The sequence below is a fragment of the Anomaloglossus baeobatrachus genome, chromosome 6 (assembly GCF_048569485.1).
Source record: "Anomaloglossus baeobatrachus isolate aAnoBae1 chromosome 6, aAnoBae1.hap1, whole genome shotgun sequence".
NCBI lineage: Eukaryota > Metazoa > Chordata > Amphibia > Anura > Aromobatidae > Anomaloglossus > Anomaloglossus baeobatrachus.
This window is the reverse complement of record NC_134358.1, coordinates 446208546-446232510: the sequence shown is the minus strand read 5'-3', so window position 1 is coordinate 446232510 and position 23965 is coordinate 446208546. Positions and strand designations below refer to the sequence as shown.

Sequence of the window (23965 nt, the reverse complement as noted above, 5' to 3'; positions counted from 1 at the left end):
CCCGACACGGCCTGCCTCTCTCCAGACAGGAGCGGGTAGGTTGCATATATTTCTATGCAGCTGAGATGCTCCTGTCCGGAGGGCAACAGGCCGTGCCGAGTGATGTCGATGCGAGACTTGCGAAAGTCTCTCAAAAGTGTGACTCTGGCTTTAGGCATACATTAGCTTACCTGACAAATTCCCTGAAAAACCTTCAAGGATGAATGATTGAATTAAGATCTGTTGACTTATTGCTGGACCATATAAATATATCCTAGCTTCACGCAAGTCTTGCATCCACGTTCTTGAAGGATACACATTAGCTTTATGTTTTGTAAAATAAATTGTTGGTGATGTTTGAGATGTAAAGTTTTATGGTGTACAAGGGGCACATGTGAGGGTCGTTGTCCTGAAGTTTGGTAATCACAAATTAATTAGACAAACTAATACATCTTATTCTCTTACTTGGATAATGCTAGCGCACGGTTCACCCTCTCCTCAAGTCCTATGGTCCCTAACGCCTTCCACATCATCCAGAATTTGAATGCGTCTGCTCGTCTACTGCACTGAATAGACTTGTCCCCAGTGTCATATCGAACATCGTAGAATTTATCCTGCTGGAAGAGATAGGAGGCTTCCGCTGAATGACATCTTTTGAGCAAGTCCTGAAAAGATAAGGAAACATAATAAATCTATAACAGTGGATTGTATATATTCTGATTACACTAGGACACTGCCGTCTTTGTAACTCAAGCTAAATTGTCTAACAATTGCATTGTGATATCACCAGTATTAAACTGTGTATTTTATATCATTACAGTCAATTCAAATATGATCTGAACAAAGTCTTTCAGAGGGTATTGAAATACACAGACTTCAATAGAGAAATGAAGATATTACACAAGGAGGATTAAGTTTTCTAGGCTTATTGCAAAATCTGTAACATGGTCCCTTGGGCAGGGCTTCATTTATATAATCAATGTCTTCTTTTGTGATAAAGAGCTTTTGCCTCCCATCACCCTCCCCCAGCCCATTTGTAAGCTGCATCCTCTCCACCTAATATAGCTACATATCTTATTATACTGAAATACATAAATGAGTTATTTGTAAAGTAACACAAACAGCAGCAATGTACATGATACTATTTTCTCAGCTCTTATTTCAGCACATTGAGTTATTTATATTATTACAGTATATGTGACCAATAAAACAGTATTTCAATATTGTGCAAGTGAAGAAATCCCCTCAAGTGAGGATTGGTTGACAAAACTTCAAAAGATCATTACATTAGAAATAAAGATTAGACTACGAAATCAGTCACAGGTCACAAAGATGCACGAAAATGTCCAGAAAATTTGATTTGAATCAAACTTATTTAATAGGAATCAATTACGCATTGTTATTCTTTGAGGTCTCAGAGCATAATTGCACAATAGTAGCGCATGTATATGTATATACTGTATATATCTGTATATATATATATATATATATGTATACATACACACATGTATATATACATACACACAGGCACACACACAATGGTATGTAAAAGTCTGGGCACCCTGGGTGAAAATTACTGTTATTGTAAACAGTTAGGCAAGTTGTAGATGAAATTAAAGTTAAAGATGACACATTTGCTTTGTATTTTTGGCAAAAATAAAAAGAAATCATATTTTACATTTTAAAAATTACAAAAAGGAAAATGGTCTGATGCAAACGTTTTGGCAACCTTGAAGATTTGCATGCTCAGATAACTTTGACCATGATTTCAGACCTTAGTTAGTATGTTAGGGTTATAGCTTGTTCACTATCACTGTTAGGAAAGGCCAGGTGATACAAATTTCCCAGCTTTATAAAAACCCATCCTCCTCTAACTTTGTGCCAAAAAACAGCAGGCATGGGTTCTTCTAAGCAGCTGCCTAGCACTCTGAAAATGACAATGGTGGAGGCCCATAAAGCAGGAGAAAGCTGTAAGAAGATAGCAATTGATTTTCAAGTTGCTCTTTCCTTAGTTTGAACTGTAATTAAGAAGGGGCAGTGAACAGGAACAGTAGAAGTCTGATAAGGTCTGGAAGACCACGCAAATTTTTTGTGACTGCAGCTCATAGGATTGCTATAGAAGCAAATCAGAAGCCCTGCTTGACTGTACATGACCTTCAGGAAGATTTAGCAGACTCTAGAGTTGTGGTAAATTGTTCTACTATTCAAAGACACTGGCACAAATATGGCCTTCATGGAAGAGTCATCAGAAAAAAAAAGTCGGGAAGTATGCAAACAAACATCTAAACAAGCCTGGTGCATTTTGGAACCAAGTTCTGTGGACCAATGAGGTTAAAATAGAACTTTTTGGCCACAATGATTAAAGGTATGTGTAGAGAAAAAAGGACAAAACATTTCAGGAAAACATCATCTCACCAACAACTAAGCATGGGGGTGAATAAATCATGTTTTGGAGTTGTGTTGCAGGCAATGACATAGAGAACATTTCACATGTAGTAGGAAGAATGGATTCAATGAAATTTCAACAAATGGATGGATTTTACAAATGGATAATGATTAAGGATGATCGAATACCTCAAATATTCAGCTTCGCGAATATTTGCCGAATAGGTTGCCGCTATTGAATATTCGGGAATATTCGATGCGCAATGTAAGTCTATGGGAAACCCAAATAACAACTATTCGGAACTATTCTGGCCTTCCCATAGACTTACATTGCGCATCAAAAATTCGCATAGTGGTGACCTATTCGTCAGATACTCGCGAAGCTGAATATTTGATGTATTCGATCATCCCTAATAATAATCCTAAACACTCGGGAAAATCCACAATAGACTACCTCAAAAGGCACAAGCTGAGGGTTTTAAAATAGCCTTGAAAGTCCCCTGATCTAAACATAATTGAAAATCTGTGGCTAGACCTCAAAAAAGCAGTGCATGCAAGACGACCAAGGAATCTCACAGAATTGGAAGACTTTTCTATGGAAGAATGGATGGAAATTCCCTCAAACAAAAATTGAAAAACTCTTGGCTGGCTACAAAAGGCCTTTACAGTACAAGCTCTAATACTTAGTAACAAAATGGAGGCAGTTGTACACTGCAGTGCTAAGATATGTGGAACAATGAATATGGGAATATAGACATGCATTACTGCTATGAAAAAAACATGTTACAATTGAGATACTTAGCACACAAAATTGGCCAGATTTTATGTGAGCCCAACAACCAACGGCAAGGTGATCTCATTTTTGTTAGGTCCCTATCAAACTAATGCATCTGTTTGGGTTAAAAAAAAAAAAAACCCATAAAAAAACCTACAATTTATGGGCAGACAGGAAAGATAGGATGTGCCATCAGTCTTTTTCTTAGATTACAAAGCTGTGATACCTGCCAAAGGAGTGCAACTAGGTACTAACCATGCAATGTAGCAAAACATTTGCATCAGCCTATTTCCTTTTTTGCAAATTTTAAAATGTAAAAGATAAAATTACATATATTTTTGTTGCCTGAAATGCACCAGAAATGTGTGATCTTTAACTTTACACTTTTTAGAGATCATTTCACCTTCAAATTGCTTAACTGTTTGCGATAACAGTCATTTTGATCAGGACTACCCAAACAGTTACATGCCACTGTATATATGTAATTTGGGCTTGATCGTACTGACAGAATCCCTTTCATGGGGTCCTGGAAGTAATAATATGGCTCCACTAAACCCTTATCTCAACATTATCATGTCTGTCTTGATTTACATGCAGAGAAGGAATTGCAGAAGTTTAAATCCACAGAAGCAGAAAGGATAGGACCTAGCGTCATCTTAGACAGGTGCTCAGGAGTAATCAAATACAGAAGGTTAAAAACTAAACCCCGGCACACTGTGTAATTTCCCAAAAACGGACACAAGTTCAAATTTCTTGATCTATTTTTTCTTTATTGTGAATAAGTGAAAAAAAGTGCTGTACAATGGTAGGAAGTACACTTTGAGACGTTTCGGCCTTAGGCCTTCATCTGGTTGGACAATCTGACCATTTTGAGTCATATCCGGCGAGGAAGAAGATGTATTTGGCAGGTAGTACGTATCAGAAAAAATTCAGTATAGAATGCCTGCCTTTTAAATAGGACCTAGGATAATTATCATGGTCAATAGGCCATATCTGCTACCACCTTTAATGGCATAGGTCAATCATTATATGCAGGAGACCCCTGAAAGAACCCGTATAGGGATATTAGGGAGTGCAGGGATCAGCCTCAATTGAGTTTAGGAGGAGATCCTGCTCCCCTTTCCCTAGCACAAGGGCCCACCATTGTAACGTGTACCCTCTCTGTTGCAATGCTTGTTCCCATGTATCTGGTATAACCCTGGTAGTCACTGCATGACATTATCACCAGCGCCACCATTGTTTTTGTTTTCCCTTGTTTGTGGATTTTTTGGGGTTGTTTTTCATTGTATGTCAGACCTTGGTTGGTCGGAATGTGCTCGCCATGCCCATTTTGTGACAGGAACTCCAGAATACTGCATTTAGGTTTATTTCTCATGCATGGATTGCAGCCAGACAGTGCCTGGCAGTAAAATGGAAACTCCCAGAGGTTCTCTCTCTGTCTGAATTAATTATAAGAATTAACACTCACTATATGTATGAAAAGCATTTAGCCTCTACCTTAGGGAAAAACAATTATGTGGGCGTCACATGGTACGATCTATCGTGTAATTGCACGAGCGATCATACCCGCCCCCATCGTTTGTGCGTCACGGGCAATTAGTTGCCCGTGGTGCACAAAGTCGTTAAACCCCCGTCACACTTACCTGCTGAGCGACCTCGCTGTGGGTGGCGAACATCCACTTCCTGAAGGGGGAGGGACGTCCGTGCGTCACAGCGACGTCACACAGCGGCTGGCCAATAGAAGCGGAGGGGCGGAGATGAGCGGGACGTAAACATCTCGCCTACCTCCTTCCTTCCGCATAGCCGGCGGGATCCGCGGGACGCAGGTAAGCTGTGTTCATCGTTCCCGGGGTGTCACACGGAGCGATGTGTGCTGCCCCGGGTACAATGAACAACCGGCGCCATTAAAAATAAACAATTTTTTTAAAAATAAGTGACGAATACACGACTCACGATTTGTGAGCGATTCTGCGTCGCTCGGAGGTGTCACACGAAACGACGTTGCAAGCGATGCCGGATGTGCGTCACGAAAATCGTGACCACGACGATGCATCGCGCGATAGCTCGTCTCGTGTGATGCCCGCATTAGGCTTAAACAACAATGGGAACCTTGGGTGACATCTCTTTATTGTCTCTCCCTTGCTTGCGACTAAGCAGGATAGTCTCTTCGTTCCCCCCCATTTTCTTCTTTTTTTTTCTTTCTTTCCTTTATGTGTTGTGCTATTTGTATGGTGGTGTTGTTTGTTATGTGAGCATATTATTATTGCAGCTGGGTATATATATAAAACTTTAATAAAAATTATTTGAGTGAAATATGCTACATTTCTCTTCAAGCACCACTTATTTTATATATGTTAACAGCCTAATTCTAGACTTGCAGAAAGGTAACAGACTATTCTGTAGGCAGACAACTCATTTTCACTGGAATTTTAGCATAATTGCTGCCGCCAGTGCTTCTAATCACCCAGCCAATTTTTGTGTAGGTGTGATGGATATAAATACATTTAGCCATTGTTCCTCTTTATCATACTTTTAGACCAGCTGCTGTTGCTGGCTTTAATGATTGTATAGTGTAAAGCCCGCTAACAGAAATGACAGAGCATGCTAAATTTCTAGCATTACTCCTAGTTTTATGAATAATGAGAATTGTTGCAAATCATATTGGGCTGTGATAGGAAATTCTTTCACTCGGCATAATGCAAACCAAACCAATCTCGGTAATGATTGCTATAGTCCCCAAAGAAATGCCATCTGTTTTCTATGCCTTTGCTTTATGATATAAGTTGGCTGCTCTGTACATTTCTGCTATAAAAGTTGACAGTATTTCTACAGTGCATTAAATACTGGAAGTGAAAAAAAAATCCAATCTTTTTTGAGTACTAGACATATGATATCACAGCAAAAGATAGACTTTAATTTTCCTGACAAGTCCCGAGATGACAATTTTTTTTATTCTAACATGAGAATGCAAAGGTCAAACCACAGAAAGAGCTAAGTATATACTACAAATAATAAAAAAATGCAATATATGTAGCTATAATGGAAGTGGATTAAAAAATTCTAACACAAGTATATAAACCAGCTGCGTTAGGTGCAAAGATGGAAAATGGAACCTGTGCCATTGTATTTGATAGGGCCCAAAGGTCATTCTTGATAGAGCCCAAAGGTAACTCTTAATAGAAGTCAAATGTTCCTCTTGATAGGGCCTAAATATCCCTTTTGATAGGACCCAAATTTTCCTCTTCATAGGGCTCAAATGTCACTCTTAAGAGATGTCAAAGGTCCCTTTTGATAGAGTCCAAAGGTCCCTCTTGATAGAGCTCAAAGGTCACTTTTGATAGGGCCCAAAAGTCATCCTTAATAGAAGTCAAAGGTCCCTCTTGATTTAGCCCAAAGGTCCCTCTTGATAGGGCCCAAAGGTCCCTCTTGATAGGGCCCAAATGTCACTTTTGATACGGCCTAAAGGTCCCTCTTGATAGGGTCCAAAGGTCCCTCTTAATAGATGTCAAAGGTCCCTCTTGATAGAGCCTAAAGACCCATCTTGATAGAGCCCAAAAGGTACCTCTCGATAGAGCCTAAGGGTCCCTCTCTATAGGGCCCAAATGTCAGTTTTGATAGAGACCAAAGGTTCAACTTGATAGGGCTCAAAGGTCCCTTCTAATAGATGTCAAAAGTACCTCTTGATAGAGCCTAAAGACCCATCTTGATAGAGCCCAAAAGATACCTCTTGATAGAGCCTAAAGGTCCATCTCTATAGGGCCCAAATGTCAGTTTTGATAGAGACCAAAGGTTCCACTTGATAGGGCCCAAAGGTCCCTTCTAATAGATGTCAAAAGTCCCTCTTAATAGAGCCCAAAGGCCTGTCTTGATAGAGTCCAAAGTTGCTTCTTGATAGAGTGCAAAGGTCCCCCTATCACATAAAAACATAGTAGACATATATAGGAAATGTGTGGGTCTCTTGTATAGATTTTATATTAGGTCCAATGGCCATCAAGTTTTACCTAAGCGTAGGTGACTTACTGTATGTCCAAGGTATAGACACCTTATATATTTGCAGTAAAACTTCCAGATGAAGAATTGTTGCTTACAGGTCTCCCTAAATAATTTTTTTTTTTTTTTAAACATGTAATTTTTATTAAAAATTCAGCAAACTTATAACAAAGGGATACAGTGCGGTCTTTTGATTACAGCATAGCAGAAATGCACACAATCATAATGTTAGTGCTTATACACTAAGGAGTCCACTACATCCAATAATGAAAACTTTACTCAGTACATGTGATTCTATTAACTATTCTTAAATAGTAATTTTAAGTGCAGACTTTTGGAATGGCTCAGACCATCGATACAGAAAGATATGTATAGAAAAAGACAGACTTGAAAAGGCTGAGTGGCACTTTGACTAAGAGCCTGAAAATGAGAAAGCCTGTACTGATTATACGGAAGAACAGACTCGCTAAAGATAATGAATTCATACAAGTGAAGACTTTTTTTTATTCCCACTGTGATAGTCACAGGTTGATCCAGGTAGAAAATTACTTTTTGACTGCAGAATTGCAGCTCTTTAAAAGACAGGTAAATCGATCAGTTTATCTTACAATGGAGTAAGCGTCATGGTTCCTTAAGCTAAAAAATTAGGTGGCAATAGTTCTATTCATTAAGACTACAACAGAATTGGTGAAGTAGAGAATTCTTTTAGAAATAAACATGAGCCTAGGGCAGAAGCACAAAGAAAACAGATTAGATTATTCAGCGACAGTGCAGCAATGTTATTATACAATACTTTATTCTAAATTATTGCAGATTGTGTCACAACACACCCACATAATGAGCCCAATAAGCCCTGTGGTCACACACTTTTTTTTCCATAAAGGTCAGTACGCCAATGCCGAATGCTATCTACTTATATTGGATTGCTAGTATATACAGTAGTTACCTGAACTTATTTGGCAGCATTATTACACTTGGACTGTAATCACTCGCATTAGTAACTCTCCCTAAGGCCACGTGCACACCATGAGTATTTGGTGAGTTTTTATCTCAGTATTTGTAGCCAAAACCAGGAGTGGGTAAAAAATACAAAAGTGGTGACGTGTTTCTATTCTACTTTTTCTCTGATTGTTCCACTCCTGGTTATGACTTAGAAATATTGAGGTAAGAAACTCTCTAACTACTCAACGGATACACATGGCCTTAAGTACTAGAAAAAACACCCCAGAAAATAATGAAATTGGGTAGAACGGAGCGCAAAACCCAGCAAGTCTTCTTTTTCATACAGGTGATGGCAGTGGTCACGTAAATATCCCTGCCAGAAGAGGAAGCGAAGAGACCAGCAGGTTCCATGTGCAGGGGGCAGAGGGATAGCAGACATCAAGTAGAGGAATACCTTTTTTTATTTTATGATAACCATAGACAATTTGTAAAACAAAATTTGCAGTGGAGAATATCTTTATGGGTTCGCTCCCACCATCGTATAAATCAAATGAGCGCAAACCAATGAAAAAGATATTGAACTCGAACCAATATTATTCAATGAGGCAGTGCTAAATTAACAATTTACAGAGATAAAAAAAAAAATCATAGCATGCTGTGAAGTGACTCTGAAATCAGATGAGACTCACTCACTCAGGTCTATGGGTCTGAGAAAAAAAAAAATCAGCTGCCATATCTAGCCACAGTACAAGTATTTAGAATCTAAGCAATACTTTTGGTACAAAGCTTCTGTATCATACAGAGGTTGTTTCTTTACACATATAAGATACGGTATTACATTGGGATTGGTATACTACATAAATATCAGAGTACTTGTCAAGCTTTCTAGCTCTGATCTTTACATGCTTTATCCACCACTACAGGTGTACCCTTGTGTTTCCTTCTGGTAAGGATTGAAACTGCTATCTTCCAGCATGGTACCCTTCCAACTGCTACAAGTCGCCTTGGGGTATTCTGCCTCCCACAGCTCGAATATGCTATTGCCTGAATTTACTGCACATGGTAGATTCCTTAATTTATTCTCTTTCAATCTCCGCACTTTTTCCATAAACAAACAGTTGCTACTTCATTCCTTGGATTTAGAACTCGCTATCCTTAAATCTTCTGGATTACACACACTTTACACTTGTGGCCACTTTCTCAACAAGCTTTCTATACCTCCAGTGATTTTTTTCCCAACACCTCGAAAAAAAAGGAACTAAGTTTCTAAAGTTCACTTATCTCCTCCTAAGCCATAGGCTGGCCCAATTGTTAACCCTGTAAATACCAGACTAACTTATCTGTTGCAGGCCATATAGATGATCAAGCCACACAGATAAACAATTCAATACGCTAGTATAATATGATGTCTTTAGAATGTACCAAACTACTATCACTCTTTTACATTAATTTGTATAGCTATTTCTCAAATTTTCTGAAAAGTAGGATGACTTGCGTCATCTTGGTAGATCATTTCTCATTTTAAGAAATGCTATATTTGTATCTAAATCGTGCCCCCCAACTCACCAGCCCTTTAACACTGACAGTGCCAGTAGGGGGAGGGGAGTGCAGGGCAGCCCCGCACTCCCTGACCCTCAGCTGGCACTGTCACTGTTAAAGGGCTGGCGAGATGAGGAGCATGACCCCACACTTTAATCCAGAGTGTGGTACTCAGGTCACTGGAGGTCATGCCATGGGAACCCGGGTAGTGGGAACTTCAAGGGTCTTTTTGGTGTTAATGAAGAGGGCAAAGAGAGTGCTGTATTTTATTTCAAATAAAGGATTTTTCCTCTGTGTTTGTGTTTATTTCTTTTTACTTATAGGATTAGTGATGGGGGGTTTCATAGACCCCTACCCATCACTAATTCTGGGCTTGATGACAGTTATGCATTGTCATTAACCCCTTTTTCCCCAATTGCCACTGCACCAGATCAATCAGGAAGAGCAGGGTAAAGTGCCAGAATTGTCACATCTAATGGATGCAACAATTATGAGGTGGCTGTGGACTGCAATTCTTAGCCTGGGGGATCCCAATAACCATGGGACTCTCCAGGTGAGAATATCAGTCCCCAGCTGTTCAGCTTTATCATGGCTGGGTCTCAAAATTGGGGAGGGACCACAAGCCATTTTTTAAAATTATTTAATTAAATGTTAATCGCAGACTGCACACTCATGGCACACATATGCCATCCATGTGCCGTCTGGGATTTTCACAGACCCCTAGATTTGAATTGCTAATTTTTACCATATTGAGCCTGAAGAAGAGACCTGAGTAGTCCCGAAAGCTTGCTATTATTACCATCTTTTCAGTTAGCCAATAAAAGGTATTAACCACTGAGGACTTCAGTTCTTTTAAACAATTTTTTTATCTCTACTGGCTAACACGGTACAAAGATATAATTTTTACCTGTGACACTGATTAAAAATATATGTCTCTGTGATTTTTGCATGGACATAAGGTCCTCAAAAATATGGACATGTGAACAGCTCTGTAGACAATAATTGATATATATTCTGTGAAAAATACAAAGACGTATGTGTAACAGAGACATTTTGATAAAGCTTTATTAATATCAGAGCCTTCTATGGCTGATGCAATCTTTTGCATTGTGTAAAACATTGAATCAAAAACTGTTCAATTTTGCCAAGTCCATGAATTTAAATTGCACTACTAAGGTCACCATATGGATTGCATTAGAGAGCTAATAGATAAACACTTATTTGATTGCCAGGTATTCTTTCAGACCCCAACATATGCAGGCTAGACTGCACGTGCATCTGTTACCAAAAGGAGGCTGAAATAAGCTGCTGCCATAAATGTCTTGCAGTGTCCATGCCAAATACTTTCTTCACGCTACATTTTCCATCAAGAAAGAGTTGGAACACTTCAATGAAAAGATGGCCAGCCAATAATTCCAAATTTGAGGAAAGGAACAGCCCATCTGAATTACCTTTCAAGGACACTATTAGGATAACATATAGTGAATGTTGATTGCTTGGCTGTCCACCCTACTTCCCTCCTCCTTCCCCCTCCAACTCTAATAGATTTTAATAAAGAGGGATTGGTGCATATGTAGTCAGTATAGACGATAGAATTTGAGCGCAAATGAATTTTACTTGAATTTGGCAAAAAATGGCATTTTATGCTGATTTTACGTAATTAATTTTCACAGAGATTCAGCACTTTGCTGAACCATAAAGGCCCATCAAAAGGTTAAAATAAAAAACAGTTGTACTCTTCTTCCCGCTCATCTCTATGACCCCTTCTCTTTTGAGTCTTTGTCTATTTCTAGTTCTTAACACATCTTCTTATCACCGCCTGCAGTGCTGAAATCCTGGGTTCCTTTATGCAATAGTATCAGGACTATCAGCTCTGTTGAGTTCCTGCACATGCGTACAAGGTCAAAACATCATGATAGGCACTCTGATCTTACTTAGGGTACCGTCACACTTTTTTGCGATGCTCCAGCGATCCCACCAGCGATCTGACCTGGTCAGGATGGCTGGTGCGTCACTTCATGGTCACTGGTGAACTGTCAATCAGGCAGATCTCACCAGCGACCAGTAACCAGCCCCCAGCCAGCAGCGACACGTGGAAGCGATGCTGCGCTTGGTAACTAAGGTAAATATTGGGTAATCAAGCACTTGGTTACCCGATATTTACCTTGGTTACCAGCGCACACCGCTTAGCGCTGGCTTCCTGCACTCCTAGCCAGAGTACACATTGGGTTAATAAGCAAACTGCTTTGCTTATTTACCCGATCTGTACTCCGGCTACATGTGCAGGGAGCCGTCACTGGCAGCTTGAGAGCGGCGGATGCTAGTAACCAAGGTAAATATCGGGTAACCAAGCAAAGGGCTTCGCTTGGTTACCCGATATTTACCTTGGTTACAGCTTACCGAAGGCTGCTAGACGCCGGCTCCCTGCTCCCTGCACATTAAGATCGTTGCTCTCTCGCTGTCATACACAGTGATGTGTGCTTCACAGCGGGAGAGCAACATCCAAAAAATGAATTAGCACTGCGTGTAACGAGCAGCGATCTCACAGCAGGGGCCAGATCGCTGCTCAGTGTCACACACAGCGAGATCGCTAATGAGGTCACTGGTGCATCACAAACAATGTGACTCAGCAGCGATCTCGCTAGCGATCTCGCTATGTGAGAAGTACCCCTTATGCATGTGCATAACATCATTATAACTGGATGACCTTGCCTAGCGTGAAGAGGCTCGAAGTATGAAGATGCAACAAGTGCTGGATAAGGGACTGTGAGTAGTGGAGTGGCCACAGAGGTGAGTGGTAAGGGGAGTAAAAGTATTTATTTTTATATATTTTATCACTATTATGTTCTAGGATCAGTAGAAACCTGAGAGCAAAATAAGGAACTTTAAATTTGCAAAGAATAACTCCTCTGCAAATTGAATTTCCAGGGAAAATCCACACAATCTGGTTAATTAGAGTTGAGGAAGATCTTCTCATCTCTAGTAATCACCTCTTCAACCTACGATAAGAGGTCAGGTGATGACTGTGCCCCAAAGGCCGAATTTAACCTTTAGATAATACCAGTTACCATATATTCTTCTATCAGGACAGTTGAGCTACCTAAATATATGTATGGCAAGATACGTATTTTTTAACTAAACAATGTCAGTTAGTAACAATAGGCAGCTTTCAAAAAAAAAAAAAGTTTATTTGCCTGACACATTTATTCCCAACAGTTTGTGTTCAAATTTATGGAAATGTTTTCTTTCCTTGAGATGTCAAAATAAATTGTTTTCTGTATTGTAGGCAATGGGTATATATACAACATTGGGTATCATGTGTTAATGGTTCAGATTTTAGACCACTTTTAAAAGAGATAGATTTTTTTTCTAAGATTGGGTAACTCATCTGACTGCAGAGTGCTCATTACAGATGATACTAATGTGAAATAAGTCCCATGCTTGGTTGTAGCCCGCTGTGATAGAAATTGATGTTGGTATCTCTGTCACAGCAGAATGCACAAGGATTCTCTTCAATCTGTGCTATGTTTATTGGATGCACTCTGCATTCAAACAAAAATAGGCTAATTTCATCAAACGTGTTACGCTGTTTCCTGCTACTGAATATAAATACTTCTGCATTATCCTGCTTATATCTTGCTTTAGAAAGCTATGATTAGAACAATTTTGCACTTTAAAGATATGAATATAAAACACTATCCATTTATGTAAAAAAAAAATGGATATGGGAAAATTGGAAATGCCTTTACATGTTGATGTAGATATGGGAAACAGATATATTCTGATATATCTAGTTATAGATAAACACAAGCAAATAATGTGAAGTAAAGTGAACAAAATAATTATTATTTTCAATTGCTTGTTTTACTTGTCAGGATAAAAACTAATCCTTTCAATCAGGTATATAAGATTAATGTTGGGTAGGCATGCCCCGGTGGACTCTGTGCAGCTTCCCAGGTTCCCAGTTTAGGACCTCTCATTTTATTAAATTTGTTCCAAAATGCTTTGCTGCTAATGGGAGATCTCCTTTAAGATTAAAACAGCCATCTTTGAATCCAACCGGAACTTTTCAATATGCGGTGCGGAAGAGTCCATGCAAAGGGGTTGAATTGTCTAACTTTACCCAGATTTTTATAGTAAAAAAGACCCTGAATCCCTTAAGTCTGCTTTACACGTTGCAATTTCGCATACGATATCGTATGCGATTTTCAACGCCCCCATCGTATGTGTGGCACGTTCAATTTGTTGAACGTGCCACACAAACGATTAACCCCCGTCACACATACTTACCTTCCATACGACCTCGATGTGGGCGGCGAACATCCACTTCCTGGAGTGGGAGGGACGTTCGGTGTCACATCGATGTCACGCGGCAGCCGGCCAATAGAAGTGGAGGGGCGGAGCTGAGCGGGACATAAACATCCAGCCCACCTCCTTCCTTCCACATTGTGGGCTGGGAGCAGCAGGGCACTGGTAAGATCTGTTCATCGTTCCCGGGGTGTCACACACTACAATGTGTGCTACCCCGGGTACGATGAACAATCTGACGTGCAATTCTAGAGAAAGGTACGATGAGTATGCAATGAACGTTCTACCATTCTATCGCAATCGCACGTAGCTGTCACACACAGCAATGTACCTTACGATGCCGGATGTGCGTCACTTACGACGTGACCCCGCCGACACATTGTAAGATACATTGCAGCGTGTAAAGCAGGCTTTAATTAAATTATGGCTTTGAACCAATGAGTTACTGGTTATATTCTATTATGTCTACGATGTGTTTTAAAGGTATTGTATCCCTTTGGGGATTGGGAGATAAGTCATTTTTGCAATTGGGTTGTATTAAAAATTTTGCATCGTTTGGCTTTTACAGGCTCTTTATTACCCTGTAGATTTAATTCTGCTGAGAGGTGGCAAAACAAAATAAATAAGGAAAGAGTTAAAAACTTTCCAATCGGATCCTCAGAATGGGCTCACTGACAGTTTTTCCGTTAACACATACTGCAGCCTGTAATAGGCAGCTATAGAAGGCAAACTGTGACCAATTTTCAATTAAACATAAATTACAAAAATGTTTTTTTTAGAACAAAGCATTTAAGTAAAAAATAAAAAGGTGACCCGAAATGAGGATAACCATTTTAGATGAATGTGTATACCAGGTCCTTAAAGAGGTATTTCCATAGCCAATACCCTATCCCGATATGTAATAGGTGTAATAATAATAATAATAATAATAATAACAATAATAATAACAAATACCTCCAGTTAGAGATGTAGTATAATTCTCCTGCTATGTCTCTTACCTCAGGTGCAGGGTATCGTAGCATCTTAGGTATCCATGGTTATGAACACAAGCAACAACTAACTGTCACTACAAGGCGGGCTTTGCACACTATGACATCGCAGGTGCAATGTCGGTGGGGTCAAATTGAAAGTGACGCACATCCGGCATCGCATGCGACATTGCAGTGTGTAAAGCCTAGATGATACGATTAACGAGCGCAAAAGCGTCGTAATCGTATCATCGGTGCAGCGTCGGCGTAATCCATAATTACGCTGACGCGATGGCCCGATGTTGTTCCTCGCTCCTGCGACAGCACACATCGCTGTGTGTGAACTCGCAGGAGCGAGGAACATCTCCTACCGGCGTCACCGCGGCTTCCGTAGGTTATGCGGAAGGAAGGAGGTGGGCGGGATGTTTACATCCTGCTCATCTCCGCTCCTCCGCTCCTATTGGCCGCCTATTGGCCTATTGGCCGTCGCAGTGACGCCGCACAACCCGCCCCCTTAATAAGGAGGCGGGTCGCCGGCCAGAGCGACGGTCGCAGGGCAGGTGAGTGCACGTGAAGCCGGCGTAGCGATAATTTTCGCTACGCCAGCTTTCACAAGATATTGTACCTGCGATGGGGCGGGGACTATCGCGTGCGACATCGCAGCATCGGCTTGCGATGTCGCAACGTGCAAAGCCCGCCTAAGTGTTGGTAACCATGGATATCTAAGTTGTAACAATGAACTCGTTTGTAAGACGCACTTTATTCCCCCCCAAATCTAGGGGAAAAATGGGGGGGCATCTTACAAACTGCATATGGCTTGCCGGGGCGGCAGTGGTAGCACAGAGTCGATGATACTGAGGGTTCGGAGATGGTGTCACTGCAGTGGAGCAAGTAAGGAGGGTCAGTGTGCCGCAGCGGAGGGTCAGCGATACTGCGGGGTGTCGCGGCGGTGGGTGCCATTGATCTGCCAGTGGTCTGCAGGCTGCTTTGAATCACCAGCGATTGACGCGATGGACTTCTACAAAATGGCTGTGGAGGCATGTCTGCAAATGCGCCACTTCCACGGCCATTTTCTTGAAGTCCATCGCATCAACTGCCGGCGATTCAATGGAGCCCACAGTTCGCCAGCAGATCTATGGCGCCTTCAACCGTGACACCCGACGAGCCCGCAGTATCACTGACCATCCGCTGTCACACACTGACCCTCTTAGCCGCGACACCCCCTCCTCTGAATCCACCAGCAGATCAATAATACCTGCCACTGTGACACCCCACGAGCCAGCAGTATCGCCAATCCTCCACACACTGGCCCTCTTGAGCCGCGACACCCCTTCCTCTGAGACTGCAGCATCGCTGACCCTCCTGAGCTACGACATTTCTTCCTCCAAGCCCACAGCATTGCCTACCCTGCCTCCAGTAACCTTCCTGAGACGCCACTGCTCCCCCCTGGTGAGTTAATATAAAAGGCACTAGGGTTATAAGATGGACCCATATTTTAAGAGTAAAAATTTTTTTTTACTATTATCCTCATTCAAATTTGGGGTGCCTCTTATAATCCGGTGCATCTCATAATATGAAAAATACGGTACTAGATTTCTAATTGGAGGTATTTCCCAATGTTGTTATTATTATTACACTTATTACATATCAGGATAGGATCTTGGAGATAGGAATACCCCTTTAAGGTACCTTGCATGAAATATTTTAAGAGGACCTAATAGTTATGAGAATATAAAAATGTGACAATAAATGATGCAGAAAAACCAAATCCAAACGGCACATCATGAGCATCAGTAGCTGTCTGGTGACAATGTCACTCTATGGCAGCTGACATACCAGACCACTCCATTGAATTACATGAAAAACTGAGAGACCGGAGTGTTTGTGTCAATAAAATATAGATTTTTTTCATTAATGTAATAAAAAGACATTTATAGACATATACAAGATGGCCATAAAATAACCTTAGATGTTTTGAGCTATGTGCAGACTGACTCAGTGGACAGAATTGGCTGAAAAGTGGTATGTACAGTCAGGGCCAGAAATATTTGGACAGTGACACAAGTTTTGTTATTTTAGCTGTTTACAAAAACATGTTCAGAAATACAATTATATATATAATATGAGCTGAAAGTGCACACTCCCAGCTGCAATATGAGAGTTTTCACATCCAAATCGGAGAAAGGGTTTAGGAATCATAGCTCTGTAATGCATAGCCTCCTCTTTTTCAAGGGACCAAAAGTAATTGGACAAGGGACTCTAAGGGCTGCAATTAACTCTGAAGGCGTGTCCCTCGTTAACCTGTAATCAATGAAGTAGTTAAAAGGTCTGGGGTTGATTACAGGTGAGTGGTTTTGCATTTGGAAGCTGTTGCTGTGACCAGACAACATGCGGTCTAAGGAACTCTCAATTGAGGTGAAGCACAACATCCTGAGGCTGAAAAAAAAGAAAAAATCCATCAGAGAGATAGCAGACATGCTTGGAGTAGCAAAATCAACAGTCGGGTACATTCTGAGAAAAAAGGAATTGACTGGTGAGCTTGGGAACTCAAAAAGGCCTGGGCATCCACAGATGACAACAGTGGTGGATGATCGCCGCATACTTTCTTTGGTGAAGAAGAACCCGTTCACATTATCAACTGAAGTCCAGAACACTCTCAGTGAAGTAGGTGTATCTGTCTCTAAGTCAACAGTAAAGAGAAGACTCCATGAAAGTAAATACAAAGAGTTCACATCTAGATGCAAACCATTCATCAATTCCAAAAATAGACAGGCCAGAGTTAAATTTGCTGAAGAACACCTCATGAAGCCAGCTCAGTTCTGGAAAAGTATTCTATGGACAGATGAGACAAAGATCAACCTGTATCAGAATGATGGGAAGAAAAAAGTTGGAGAATAAAGGGAACGGCACATGATCCAAGGCACACCACATCCTCTGTAAAACATGGTGGAGGCAACGTGATGGCATGGGCATGCATGGCTTTCAATGGCACTGGGTCACTTGTGTTTATTGATGACATAACAGCAGACAAGAGTAGCCGGATGAATTCTGAAGTGTACCGGGATATACTTTCAGCCCAGATTCAGCCAAATGCCGCAAAGTTGATCGGACGGCGCTTCGTAGTACAGATGGACAATGACCCCAAGCATACAGCCAAAGCTACCCAGGAGTTCATGAGTGCAAAAAAGTGGAACATTCGGCAATGTTCAAGTCAATCACCAGATCTTAACCCAATTGAGCATGCATTTCACTTGCTCAAATACAGACTTAAGGCGGAAAGACCCACAAACAAGCAAGACCTGAAGGCTGCGGCTGTAAAGGCCTGGCAAAGCATTAAGAAGGAGGAAACCCAGCGTTTGGTGATGTCCATGGGTTCCAGACTTAAGGCAGTGATTGCCTCCAAAGGATTCGCAACAAAATATTGAAAATAAAAATATTTTGTTTCAGTTTGGTTTATTTGTCCAATTACTTTTGACCTCCTAAAATGTGGAGTGTTTGTAAAGAAATGTGTACAATTCCTACAATTTCTATCAGATATTTTTGTTCAAACCTTCAAATTAAACGTTACAATCTGCACTTGAATTCTGTTGTAGAGGTTTCATTTCAAATCCAATGTGGTGGCATGCAGAGCCCAACTCGCGAAAATTGTGTCACTGTCCAAATATTTCTGGACCTAACTGTATGCTATTCAAGGCATGGGAAAATGAAAGGAATCTTAAAAAAGATTTTATACCAAAACTCCCCACCAAGTGAAAAAGTGGCAATGTACAGTGAGCGAGCGGCCCAAAAACCGTGTGCTGATATTTGGAGATGTTCCATAGATTTTCATAACTGTTCAATATGGCCGCCATCATGCATGGTGATCATGTTCATCCTATGCAGAACATGCTCGATGCTTGCGTGTAACATGTCTGGTAGGATGTTGCACATTTCCAAAATGATGCAGTCTTTGAGGTCTGCCAGGGTGTCAACATTTCTCCGATAAACACACTTTTTCAAGTGTCCCCACAACCAGAAATCACAAGGATTGAGATCGAGCAAACGAGGTTCTGATATAGTCCTGGTATGTGTAGAGCTTGCTCCACATGCTGGGACCTGGGCTGGCCTCTATCCACAATTCCTCTTTTGCAACATAGAAGCGGTTATATATACAGGTTACAGGTATGTGTGCTCCATTATGGTTCTGCTTTTAACTTTATCTAGGAGGCCGCATGGCACATGAAATACACAATATAGTGTAGGACCCCCCTATTGAGATTTGCCATGACGTTGGCAGGGGTGGCTCAAAGAATTGATCAATTATTTGCTAATAATCTCAATTCATATTATAGTACAGTTGGAATAAATCTGTGAATTTACACTTTTTATATGACGCATGCCATTTTCAGATCGTGCTGGCTCCCCTCTCTCTCAAAATCTGAATGGTACAAAAAGATTTGTTCTCATATCTGGTCGGGATTTACATAGAATCTGCCAGTAGGATCAACCCTCCTAAGTTGTCTATATGGGCAAGCAGGTCATAGGTAGCTAAATAAAATGATACCTTGATATATGATCCAATATCTTAGTCCAGAGAAATCCATATTTTTCTTCATATGTAAATGAGCTGCTAAGATCTATGATCCAGACACAGATCTCCCTGAGAATTTGCCTGAAGAACTTATTTTAAATGAAGGGACATTACTAATGTGAGACATGTAATGACTGACAGTCATTTTTGTTATGACCATAAATCACTCATACAAACTGGAAAACAGAAAAGGGAAATGCCACACCCAACTAGTCTTAGTACAGACTAAAGACCCTAGCCACACAACTAACAGCCCTGCTTTGGACATGACTTCCTAAAAGGTCATCAAAGGGTTTCTCTTGCCTCCTGAGGGACCAGAGTAGATGCCGCCAAACACTACCTACAATGGGGGAGGAAGGAGTGCAGCAACAAACAGAAACCCCAAACCAGGAATATCCCTGACCACAGGACTAGGATATGAAAGCTCGGGCCTTGCTTCCTGATTGGCTGTCGAGTGTTTTTTGTGCCTCCTGAGGAACCAGGGAATAAGCACAATGACCACAATAGGGCAAGCAAACAGAGAAAGACAAAACTCAAAATTTAGGTAACACAAATTACATCCCCATGGGGAGTAAGGAGAAACAATTAGTGCAAACAGAGAAAACCTCCCACAAACCTAACCAAATAAACTGAAGATAGGTGCAAAAACCAAAACAGATTCCTCAGTACAAATTATGACTGGTCTCTGTCCAACAGATAATCCTTAGCAGCCAGGCTGATAATCCTTAGAAGTATCCAAAATTAATGAATATACGAATTGCAGAAAAAGGAGACTATATATAGCAACACCCATAATGTGATTGGACAGAGACAATGAGTAAAAAAACACAGGTGATTTCCAAACGATATAGCAAAGAAGCACATGTGATGGTAAATAAGAATTCAGCCAAAGCAAAGCAGAAGGTTATCTGTTGTGAATTCGTTTTCCAGTTTGGGTCTTCCACTTGTGGTCAGTGCTGGCGGTGCAGTTGATGTGTGGAATGAAAGCCACACACCTGTAGAGGACTGGCAATCAGGGTCAGATTGGGCTATTTAACTGAGTAGTTTTCTCTGGTTCATTGCTGTTGGTCAATGTCTCCTGTGTGTTAAGGACATTCTGTAACCAGCCCTGCTCACTTCCAGAACTCCTCTCAGATAAGTGGTCTTTGTACCTCTGCTGTTTTGTTTTCCACTTTCTTGTTGTTTTTTTCTGCTTTGATAGTAATGTAATGCATGATTTCTATCTTGTATGTGTGGAGTTCTTGGTGGAATGGGATCATTCCCTGCTGGGAGTGTCTGTATACTTAGCTCCATGATTCTGCAAGGTATTGGGTTTGTCATGCTTGGTATTAATTCAGTCCCTCATCTGTATTAGTGTTTTTGGATCCCAGTAACATCAGAGTGCTGATAGAATGGGGGAGAGGTTGTGTGACCTCATGATTTTTCCATATCAGAAGTGCTGGTATATATTAGGGTTTTTACGGCTGCAGACTGTTGCTCTTTCCTATCCTTTCATTTGCTGAATCTGTCTTTTCTGGCTTTGTATTGTGTTTTTCTATATCACCGTAGCCTTTACATGTGGGAGGCTATCTATCTATCTTTGGGGACTGCTCTGAGGCAGATTAGCTTTCTTATATCTCTATCTGTGAGATTATTTAGTTCTCCGGCTTTGTCGAGGCGTCCAGGTCATCGTAGACATGCCCCATGGCTACTTCTAGTTGTGTGTCAGGATTAGGTCTGCAGTCCGTTAAGTTACCAGCCACTCTGTTACCTTTCTGGGATTCAGCATTTTTTGATCCTCCTCGGTCCCTAAATCATAACAGTTATCCGTTCAAACCCCAAGTCATAACACGCAAAATCGAGCCATGACACATTATTATTTAAGTTTTTATTTCCTGTATGTTTATGTAGATGGCTTAAAAAAGTTGATCTTACTGACAGATTCACTTTAAAGACTACTTCCCGTGTTTTGTTGCTTTGTCAAGTTTTTGGCCTGCAGAAGACGATGAGAAAATCAATTCACTTGCATTTTTCATAACTTTTCTAAATGGGAAGTACAAATGTAGGGAGTTCATTCCCTGAAGCATCTCAATGGGCAATGAATAAGAATTACACAAATTAGGCAACAATTTTCCTCACCTGAAAGTTTCTCAATATAGAGTATTATTTATTAAGAATCTTACAAGTTGACCTCATATATTATTCTTTGTCAGTAAAGTAGTAGACTACAGACACTTCTATGTGGTTGATCTGCCATAAAGGAATATAGCTGCTTGCAAAGGATTAATCTGCAGGAGCAGACTAGGCAAAATTCAAACACCTTTGTTCTTGCGGATTTAAAGAAATTCAATTTACAGAGGAGTTATTCTCTGCAAATTTAATGTCCCTTATTATGATCTAGGGTCTCTCCAGACCTTAGAGCATAATAGTCATAAGATGTAAGGAATAAAAAATAATATTTATACTCACCTTACCACTCAACTCTCCAGTCCCTCTGCTCTTAGTGAGAAATGGAGGGGCTAGAGAGACAGATGACTGAAAAGGTGACTACAAGTAATTTTACGATGTTTTGCACAGATTTTCCTGGGAAATTAAATTTTAAAAAAATGTCCCAGCCTAGCAGGAGAGACTCAAGGATTTCAGTAGTTCTCTCTTTCCCTCATCAATGAATGTTGAAATCTCAAGGCCAGAATATCTGGGAGGGTTCTGCACATATGCTGAAAATGTCATGACGTGACAATATGAACCATGCCTTTGTTAAGGACAGTGATGGGCCTCGTCAGAGCTGGAGGTCAAGGCCTAGCATGAGCAGCTCAAGAATTTCTGTGGTCGCGGTAGCGATCAGAAGATGCAAGTAAACAGGTGATATTGAGACGCAGAAGGGCCAGAGAGATGAGCAGTAAGGTGAGCATAAGTATTTTATTTTTGTTCATGCAAACTTTGCTGGGAAATTCAATTCACAAAGAAGTTGTTCTACATGAATTTAAAGTCCATTATTGTGCTTTGTGGGCTCTCTAAACCCCTGAGCATAATAAATACTCCTTATGCTTATTGCACACCTCTCCTATTCCTCTGATCCTGGTGAGAAGCAGAGAGGCCAGAGAGTTAAATAGTAAGGGGAGTAGTTTTTTTTAACCCTTTGATGACCTTTTGCAGTTCAGAAAAGCGGTGACCAGCTGCCCCCATTTTCCTGAATCTGTGCAGAACCGAATTACATAGAATCTTCATTTTTGTGAAAGTAGAATTCAAATCTAAATATATTTCTTCATCTCAAATTATAAAGAATTAATCTGAATCTCTCACTACATACTCATCAGCAGACGTGAAAACTAAGTTTTACATTACTTTTGTTGCTATATCTTTAAGAATTCTTCCCTTTCTTCTCTTGCACCAAAAGAATCCATATCACATTTCTTCTTTTATGAGTATATCCAGCATGAAGTAAGACAACAGGAAAGGTTTTCCCTTTGATTACACTCTTTATACATCCTTTCTCAACAGCTAAGGCTTAATCCCATAGACACAGCTTCCTCATTAACCTGGAATCTTCTTTTTGCAATTACTGGCTTTGTAAAAATATCCGACCTCATGACCTCAGTTGGACAGTACTGTAAGCCCAGACATTCTTGTTTTTAATGATCCCTGAGAAAATGGAACTTGACATCAATATATTTGGTTCTTTGGTTACCTCTTTTCATCTGAGTAAGTGATAGAAATCCTTGGTTGTTATGTTTAAATTTCACACAACCTTTAGAGATATATTGTTTTCCTCTCCTGGAAGGTCATATATGTCATACCAAAAGATGGATTCATATAGAGGTGCATCTCAATAAATTAGTATATCATAAAAAACTTAATTTATTTCAGTAATTCAATACAAAAGGGGAAGCACATATATTATATAGCGTCATTACACACAGAGTGATCTATTTCAAGTGTTTATTTCAGTTAATGTTGATGATTATGGCTTACAGCCAATGAAAACCCGAAAGTCAAAAGTCATTATCTCATAAAATTAGAATAATTACCACAAAAGGAATAGGAAATATCCAGCAATGGGCGACTTCATAAAAACTCAACCTTTATTTTTCAAAATTTAAAAAAAAACAACTTGTAACATCAAGACATAAAATCCAAAAAATCCTTGGTAGATAGGTTATGAATAACAAAAGCATTTCAGACGTGGGTCCTTATTCATTGTATAAAAAAATGCTACAAAATGCCGTTATTTATGTCATAACATACGCATGTCATAAACCAATCAGGAGAGAACACATTCAAACACAAAAAAAAAAAAAATAACATGCTTAAAACAGTAAAAATTTTCATAATTATGTATAACTGGCTGTACTACCCGGCTTCGCCCAGGTTAATAACTGCTGTTAACAAAATAGAATGTATTAACAAAAATTTATTCTGCACACAAAAACCACAAAACAAAAAGTAATTATTAAAAGGCAAAAACTAAGCTAATAGAAGCATTTCATAACATATATTTCAACACCCCAGATATTCCACACAGATTTAACT

At 40.2% G+C, this 23965-nt stretch overlaps 1 protein-coding gene across 1 annotated transcript in view; it reads right to left on the bottom strand.

Annotated features, from left to right (window-relative positions):
* Window positions 1-23965, bottom strand: part of GADL1 (glutamate decarboxylase like 1) — a 495595-nt gene that overhangs the window by 128446 nt on the left and 343184 nt on the right. The window contains exon 12 of the mRNA XM_075315246.1: window positions 445-644. Coding sequence (XP_075171361.1) covers window positions 445-644 — 200 coding nt within the window. The remainder of the gene's footprint in view (window positions 1-444; window positions 645-23965) is intronic.